Below are 8,947 nucleotides of genomic sequence, written 5' to 3' on the forward strand. Positions count from 1 at the left end.
CCTACAGTCCTTAGCAAATCCTGATGGCTCTGGCGTCAAACAGTATACCTAATCCAACCATTTTTTACCACCTCCACTAACAGTCCAAGCCATCATCATCTCTCAACTGGACTATTACAACACCCTTTCAACTAGCCACACAGACTCATCTCTTAGAGTTTTTTCTCCTCACAGCAGCCAGAGCGATCCTGTAAAGGTATAAATCCTATCTTGTTACTCTTCTGCTCAAATCTTTCCAACAGCACTAAATCACCTGAAGAGTAAACAAAGTCCTCACCATGGTCTGCAGGTGCCACATGTCCCCGTGCACCTCTCAGACCTCATCTACTGCCACACTACTCCCCACTCTCAGAGCTGCCGGTCTCTGATCCTTCAGTTCTTCAAAAGCACCAGCCCATTCCACTTACTGAGCATCCCTTTTCCCGGAAGGCTCTACCCCACATCCTTGTCTGACTGGCCCCCTCTCTTTAGCATCTCATCTCTGAGGTAACCTCCAGAGATGCCCTCCTAAGCCACCCTATCCAGGCTAGCCACCCCAAACCCAAGCTACGACCAATACAAACTGTATTTTCTCTATAGCACTTACCAATATGTAAAATTACCTTTTTATTTTTAAATATATAAATTGTCTCCTCACACCTAGAATATAAATTTTCTAAGAGCAGAAAACTTCACTCTCTTGTTAACTGTTGTATCCCCAGTGTCTAGAACAGTGCCTGGCATAGAGAAGGTATTTTTTTAAATAGTTGTTGAATGAACCAACATCCTAGAAAACTCTCATATTTGCTTCATTCTACAGGAGAAACTGAGGTTTAAAGGGTTAATTAAATGACTCGCCCTAAGGTCGCACAACCACTAAATGGCAGCTGTGGGGTTTAAGGCCTGGTCTACCTCCAAAGCCTGGGTCTTTAATTACTACATCACATTGCCTCACTTCAATTTTTTCAATTTACTCCGCTGTTTGTGAGCAGGAGTAACGACTTGGAACTCTAACCTCCCAAACCACCAGCAGGAGCCGACACCGCCACACGTAAGCGCAGACGAACGCCGCGCCTTCCTAACACCTGCTCCACTAAGCCCCGCCCCGGGGTTTGCCGAGAGCGCCTGCGCCGTGGCGGGTCTCGTGCAAAGAGTTCTGGGATTGGTAGTTCACATTCCTTCTGTCTCCGGCATTCACGTAAAAAGAAAGAACAATGCAAATTAGATATCTCTGAATTTCATACAAATTAAATAAAACGCAGATTCTGGCTTGTAGGTTCTGAAAAGCAGTGGAAACTTGTCGTATTCAAACGAGAGGCGCCAGCCGCGGATCAGGCGCGACGCAGACAGCCGCAGGGGTCCTTGGCTGGGCGGGGCTTGCTCGCGGTGGCTTGTGGCTCCTTCCTGTAAGGCTTCCCTCTTTTGCTCAGGCCCGTGGCGCCGGCAGGATGGGTGAGCTGTCTCCGGCCGGGCGGAGGGGGCGGAAAGTGGGATTTGGGGTCTTGGGGCCTGGCGGGCGAATGGGAGCACAGTGGTAGGAGGACGCCACCGGTGGGGAGGACTCGATAAGGGGAGGCCGGCGAGGCGCTGCTCGCAGGCACATGGCCCAGCGCTGAAGGGGTCCATGCGGCGCCGAGCTCGCCACCGAGGGACGCCGGTGGCCGAGTTGCCCTTCCGCGGTGGCATGGGGTCTCGTTCCCTTTGGACGACGCCCCCTTTGGAGCGTCGACGTCCACCTCTTAAGCTGGTTCCGGGGAAACTAAGGTCTGGCCCGCGTGCCGCGGTGTGATGCGAGAACCCGCCGGCCTGTAGTCCAGGTGGGGCCACTGTCGTAGGAGATGCCCAATACCACTGGCGTGTATCTGCGGGGGGACTCAGGCGATCTGGTTTTCAGGCAAGTGTCGCGGTCTTCGTACGGCCCGGAAGCTCCGCAGCCACCGACGAGATCAGAAGTGGCACGATAAGCAGTACAAGAAAGCCCATCTGGGCACAGCCCTGAAGGCCAACCCTTTCGGAGGCGCTTCCCATGCGAAGGGAATTGTGCTGGAAAAAGTGTAAGTGAATGTCTGCTGCTGCTCCCGTCGAGGTTTATTTTACTCTGGTCCCTCGAGAGTAACACGTTTGAAGAAGTTGTGATGTGAATTCTGGGTGTTGGTGTAGCTGTATTTGTTTGAAAGTTGGTAACTTGAGGATTACATCAAAGGTTTTTCATCTCCGAACATCTTAACGTCAGCCTGGGAGGAATTGAGGGGAGTGGCTTTGGAGGGGAGATGGGAACAATAATGAAGTAAGGGACATAGATGAGCTTACTGTGTGCGAACCGTTCTGAGCAGTTGGCACCTCCCACCTATTAAACCTTGGCAATCACATTTTTGTGTTTGAGAAAACTAAGGTAAAGAGAAGTGTCTTGCCTGGGGTTAGACAGCTGAGATTAGGCACGTGAGTTTGCTAGTACGGTCCTTCCTCGTGTCTGCAGGGGACTGGTTCCAGGACACCCCCATCCCACAATCCGGGGATGCTCCTTTATCATGTGTAAAATGGTGTAGTAGCTGCAGAGGACTTAGGCGCATCCTCCCGTATACTTCAAATCATCTGGATTGTTTATAATACCTGATGCCATGGAAATGTCATGTAAATAGTTGTTACACCATAATGACAGGAAAAAAAATCTACGTGTTGAGTACACACCATCATGGGCCTTTCAGTGCACAGATAACGGAAGGCCGACTACTCAGCTGTTCCGACTTTACAAAATGGTAGTTTCATGTGGTCCAATCAAATTTAGTGGCGGTCAGGATTTGAACCGAGACTTTCTAGCTCTAATTCTTAACTGTTTGAGAAATTTTTACAACTGTAAGGGGCCTGGAAGTTTTCCCCCATTGTGCTAATGAAACTAAGGCTGAGGGAAAACTGGGTTGAAATCACAGGACTTTACAATTTAAGATTAAATTGAAAAGGTAGAAACGTACAATTTCTCGTGAGTTCTGTGCTTACTGAACTAAAATGTACCCTTTTCAGAAAGCCAGCTCACTCTGCTCTGCTGTTTGTTTCAGAGGAGTTGAAGCCAAACAGCCAAATTCAGCCATCAGGAAGTGTGTCAGGGTGCAGCTGATCAAGAACGGCAAAAAAATCACAGCCTTTGTGCCCAATGATGGTTGCTTGAATTTCATTGAGGTGAGTCTGTTGTGGCTTCTGTTCTTGGAATGGTTTCCTTAGTTTTTATTTTACAAATGGGTATTTTTAGTGATTGCCACCGACACCAGAAGTAAACTGTTGATTTTATTCCAGGAAAACGACGAAGTTCTGGTTGCCGGATTTGGTCGCAAAGGTCATGCTGTTGGTGACATTCCTGGAGTCCGCTTTAAGGTTGTCAAAGTAGCCAATGTCTCTCTTTTGGCCTTATACAAAGGCAAGAAGGAAAGACCAAGGTCATAAGTTTGGATGGTGAAAGCGTGGTAGTAATAAATTTTCATATGCCAAAATTATGTTCTTTGTCTTATTTTTCTTCACCACAGAAATGCGTTGTGTACTTGACCAATTTTAGGAGATTGGGAGAACAGAGTTAATTCAGGATTCTCTAGAGTAAATGGGATTTATAACCTAGGACAAAGTTTTCCCTTAAAAATAAGTAAATCTGGAATGAATAAATGTACGGTATTCCTGGGTAGAGGGCTGCAATCATCTTGGGAGCCTTTGGAGATGTACATTTTTGTATCCATCTCCCTTGGGAGCCAGTATCATAAATACCACCCTCAGGTTGCTCCCTGCTCTGATGTTTGAGTGAAAGAATCAGTGTTGCCGTTCTAGCCAGAGTCAAAGTAATGGGAGAGATTGAGTAGAAAATGTCAGGATGACTTGTGTTTTGATAATTCTTAAAACTGGGTGTTGGGTACACGGGGGTTCATCGTCCACAAATTTTGTTGCAAAACTTAGACAGGAAAGAAAAGGTAAGTCTGGTATAAAATGAGACTTCTTATTCTTAGCCGCCTCCTCTAAATCTGCGGTCTGAGAAGCTGCTCTTGATTGTGTTAGTAAGTATAATTTGCTCTGATCAAAGCCTAGTCCTAGGTTATCTTTAGGATCTTTGGAAAGTAGAATTCTTTGGCTTCCCATTTCCCACAGGGTCATGATTAGGCTCCTTACCGTGGCACAGGAGACCCCGAGTCCCATCTGGTCCCTGCCTTCTCCAGCCTTAGACTGCCATTCTCTTGCTCCCCATGCTCCAGCAAGACTGGCCACAGTGCATCCTCCATCCAGCTTCCCCGCTTCCATTCCCCATGTTTAGAGGGCCTTGCTTGTCACCTCGTGCTCCTCCCGTCAGACCTCACCGATCCCAAACTCCCTGCACACTTGCTGCAAGTGATTGTGTGACTTTCCACAAGAGTGGAGACACTGGCTGTTTGATGCTTTCAGATGGTTCTAACTCACCCGCCCTCTGCAGAGATGACTGGGCCTGAACAGGAAGAGGCCAGGAGGGCCGCATGGCTTGCAGGGGAGGGTTCAGACCTCTGCCAAACCTATAAAGGCCAACATGCCCAGAAGGTGTTGGGACACCCTGCACCAAAGATCTGCACTTGTCTCCTGGGTGTATCTGGGACACCTGTCATCCTATGGCCGAGCGACAGATTGACCCATAAATCCACCTCAAGTGCTTGAAACCCAAGAGTTTGAAACTGATCTCCATTCCTTCTGCCTCCTGTGCATTCCTCCTACCCTGCCCCCTACTCCCCTGACACCTGGTGACTTAACACCCATTCATTTGTAGATCCAGCGTGGAGTGTGCGCTTGTCACTGTTGTGCCTAGAGTGAGGAATGAGGCACTCAATTAGGGTGCAAAATTTAAGCAAAATCCCAGGAGCTGTTTTGTAGATAACAGAAAAACTAATTCTTATGTATAGAAAGGCAAAACAACTAGAATAGCTCAAACAATATTGAAGGTGAAGAAAGAGGAATCACAAAACCTGGTTTTAAGGCTGAAGTTGTAGCTACAGTAATCAAGATGGTGTGATAGAGGAGGGAAAGACAGATCAATGAAATTGAGTCTATAAATAGACATACAGATATGACCAACTGATTTTTGACAAAGATACAAAAGCAACTCAAGGAAAGCTGGTCTTTACAATAAATACTGTGCACTTCCACTGGCAAAAATGAACCTCAACCTAAGCTTACACCTTACCTAATCTCATACCTTATACAAAAATTAACTCAAAATGGGTCATAGAATGTAAAAGGGAAAGCTGTAAGATTTGTAGAAGAAAACAACATCTGCATGAGGTAGGTGAAGAGTCCTTCGATTCTTCACTAAAACCATGTTCTATGAAAGAAAAAATGGATAAATTGCACTTCATCCAAATTAACTTTTGCTCTGAGAAGATCTCATTAAGAGAATAAAAAGACAAACCACAGACTGGGAGAAAATATTTGCAAATCCACACACCCAACAAAGCACTTGTATCCAAAATATATAAAGAACTGTCAAAACTCAGAAGTCAGAAACGAAAAAATCCCATTACAAAATGGGCAAATGAACAGGGGCTGGCCCTGTGGCCAAGTGGTTAAGTTCGCGTGCTCTGCTGCAGGCGGCCCAGTGTTTCGTTGGTTCGGATCCTGGGCACGGACATGGCACTGCTCATCAAACCATGCTGAGGCAGCGTCCCGCATGCCACAACTAGAAGGACCCACAACGAAGCATATACAACGATGTACTGCGGGGCTTTGGGGAGGAAAAGGAAAAAAATAAAATCTTTAAGTAAAAAATGGGCAAATGAACAGACTTTGCCTGAGAGATGACAAGAAAGCGCGTGAAAAGATGATCACCGTCATTAGCCGTTAGGAAAATACAAATGAAAATCACAATGAGATATCACTATACCCCCATCGGAAAGGCTAAAATTAAAAATACAATACCAAGTACTCGTGAGGCTGGAGCAACTATACCTCATAAATTGGTGGTGGGAATATAAAATGGTAGCCACCCAGAAAAAGCTTGGCAGTTTCTTATAGAGTTAAACATATACTTACCATGTGATCCAGCAATTGCATTCCTGGGTAGTTATCATACAGAAATGAAAGGTATGCCCACATAAAAACCTGTACACACGTGTTCATGGCAGCTTTATTTGTTAGCCAAGAACTACCTAAATGTCCTTCAGGGGACAAACAGATAAACTGGTACATCCGTAAATAAATATTAGCCATAAAAAGAAACTATTGTTATGTACAACAACTTCTATGGATCTCAATGGCATTATGCTAAGTACAAAAAGCCAGTCTCAAAAGGTTACATACATCCTGTATGATTTCATTTACATAACACCCTTGAAATGACAATTACAGCAATGGAGAAGAGATTAGTGGTTGCCAGAGATTAAGGTTTGAGGTAGAGTCTTAATAATAAAAGGGTAGCACGCGGGAGTTTCACGGTGGTGATGGAAAAGTTCTGTGTCCTGATTGTGGTGGTGTTTACACAAATCAATACTTGTGACAGAATTTCATAGTGCCATATACCAAAAAAAGGCGCATATAAAAATTGGTTAAATACAAGTAAGGTCTGTAGTTCAGTTAATAGTGTTGTACCAATGTCAATTTCCTAGTTTTGAAAATATACTCTGGTTATGAAAGATGTTATTTGGGAATGCTGGGTGAAGGTTTATGTGCAAACTATATACTATTTTTGCAACTTCTCATGAGTCAAATTATTTATAAATTAAAAAGTTAAAAATTGTGAATGGGTAGTTTAATTTGTGTTACCTCTTATATTTGCCTAGCAAAACCCAAACAAATCAGAAATGGTTAGAGCAGAAAAAATCTGGAGATCCCTTAGTCCTGTGTTTCTGAAATCTGGGGACTGTCAGAATTCCCTAAGGCGTCTGTTAGACTACAGATACTCCCGACCTTTGGGAAACAGTCTTCAGGGTATTTCAGTAGCAATCTGTCTGCTGACAAGCTCTCACGCGGTCCTTACATAGCCACCCCAGTGCTTCTCCCACTTACTAACCTTGTCCAGCCACCTCATCTTACAAGTCAGAGGCCCAAAACTACTTCTTGGGGCCGACCCCATGGCCGAGTGGTTAAGTTCATGCGCTCCACTTTGGCGGCCCAGGGTTTCGCTGGTTCGGATCCTGGGCGTGGACATGGCACCATTCATCAAGCCACGTTGAGGCAGCATCCCACATGCCACAACTAGAAGGACCCACAACTAGAATATACAACTATGTACTGGGGGGATTCAGGGAGAAAAAGCAGAAAAATAAAAGATTGGCAACAGTTGTTAGCTGAGGTGCCAATCTTTAAAAAAAAAAAGCTAGTTCTTAAGTATTTTAGAAATAGTTTGCCCAAGCAGTTGGCACAGCTGAAATCCGAAAAACAGTCTGTCCTCTAAATGAAACTGTTCCTGTCAGATTTACCCCATTGCCGAACAGTAAACACTGCTTTACAGGTAGTGACTTAGCCAGTTCCGGCATAAATGCACGTGGGTATTTTATTAAGAGCTTTTGTTTTGTGCCGTTTGAAGGGAAAAGGGGTAGTATTACACGATCAGTACGTTTCTGTGTGTTTATATGGAAATAGTGAAACACTAGTTAGTGATATTCTGACAAAAATCTAAACTTCATGAAGGAAACACAATGCCTCAAATATGTGGAGTTTTTCCCTTTTATTGTTTGGTAGAGCTCAGACAGACAGTTCCTAGTGGATAACTAGACCAATTTGTGTATCTTTGTATATATGAATTTCCTGAGTTTCACCCTAGGCTTTGGTCATAATGGTCATGCTCTGGATAACACCCCTGGAGTCTGTTTCAAGGTTGTCAGAGTAGCTCACATTTCTTTATTGGCTTTGTACCGAGTTGGGAAAAGAGACCAAGATCATAAATTGCCATATTACGATAAATTTTTCGCTAACAGCTACTTGTCCAACCTTTTTTTTAACCTGTGAAATCCATTTAAATGGATCATCCAAGTCTTAACTCACATTTCTTACGGCACTGTAGTTAGGGGATTGCCTTCGCACGTTGTACTGAGCATTCTTAGTTTCTAGCACAGTTTCTGTCCATATTATTTGGTAAAGTGATGTTATGTTTGTTAGTAGGTGAGGGAAAGAAATGAATTTTTAAAACTTATTGTCATGGTAACGTCACCACAGGAGTTTTAGGCAAAGCATTGAAACATTTAACAATTGAATGTTTTTAAGCATAAATTGTCTCATCGGAGAAAATCACTTTTAGAGTGACACATGTGAAGGGACTCATGAGTGACAAATAGCCAGTATTTCCAAATATGCACACACACAGTCGCCACCTCATTCAGACTGTCACGCCTTCAATATGCGCTGTGTATCTTCAGAAGGAGGGAGCCGCTCACGCCGCCCTCAGAACTTCAGTCAGGCTGTGAGCCCCGGAAGTCCCTTCCTTTAAGCACTCTGCTTCCCGGAGGACCCGAAGCTTTCCAACAGCAGCTCTGGTGCTGAGGACGGAGAGGAGGGAATCGGGGCCCCAGATCGCCCTTCGCCTCCATCCGCGGGTCCTTACCGGTGATCCTGTTGATTATCTGTGGGAATAAGTTATTGACATGAATTCTCTAATCTACTCCCAGTGTAGAAATTTTTGTTTGTTTTTTTAAGTCTAGCTTTCTAAAACCTTTTTCACTGTGGTTAATTAGAAACAGAACAAGGGGTCATGTTACCTGGCTGGGTTAAAAGTGTGGGGTATACTGAACATACCGAATTTTCAAATAAGTGTAGATGCTAATGAGTACATTATAATGCTTCCTTACCTCTTTTGGCAACCAGCTAACGTTTATATCTGTACACTAGTGGGCAGAGTGAGCCACATTTTAAATAGGGTTTCATTTCAATCACAGCTGAGAACAGTTGGGGGAAATGTTACTTGTTGAAACTTGTTTTGTCCATTAACACCTGCTTTGGAAACTGACACGAAATAGATTGTTTTATCATATCTTTTTCTCTC

General features: G+C 44.4%; 1 protein-coding gene across 1 annotated transcript; it reads left to right on the forward strand.

Annotated features, from left to right (window-relative positions):
* The first annotated feature begins 1,338 nt into the window (after positions 1–1,338).
* Positions 1,339–3,464, forward strand: RPS23 (ribosomal protein S23). The gene is made up of 4 exons (XM_046667122.1): positions 1,339–1,431; positions 1,874–2,033; positions 3,033–3,153; positions 3,268–3,464. Exons 1-4 carry the CDS (start codon positions 1,428–1,430, stop codon positions 3,412–3,414), a joined length of 432 nt encoding a protein of 143 aa, XP_046523078.1. The 5' UTR covers positions 1,339–1,427; the 3' UTR covers positions 3,415–3,464.
* Positions 3,465–8,947: the final 5,483 nt, after the last annotated feature.

This window comes from Equus quagga, chromosome 7 (assembly GCF_021613505.1).
Source record: "Equus quagga isolate Etosha38 chromosome 7, UCLA_HA_Equagga_1.0, whole genome shotgun sequence".
NCBI classification, from domain to species: Eukaryota; Metazoa; Chordata; class Mammalia; order Perissodactyla; family Equidae; genus Equus; species Equus quagga.

What these genes read in the sequence shown, in the direction of transcription:
- RPS23 (XM_046667122.1), top strand. An exon ending in GGAATTGTGCTGGAAAAAGT is followed by an intron (nt 2,034 to 3,032) that starts GTAAGTGAATGT and finishes TGTTTGTTTCAG; the next exon opens with AGGAGTTGAAGCCAAACAGC. An exon ending in GTTGCTTGAATTTCATTGAG is followed by an intron (nt 3,154 to 3,267) that starts GTGAGTCTGTTG and finishes ATTTTATTCCAG; the next exon opens with GAAAACGACGAAGTTCTGGT.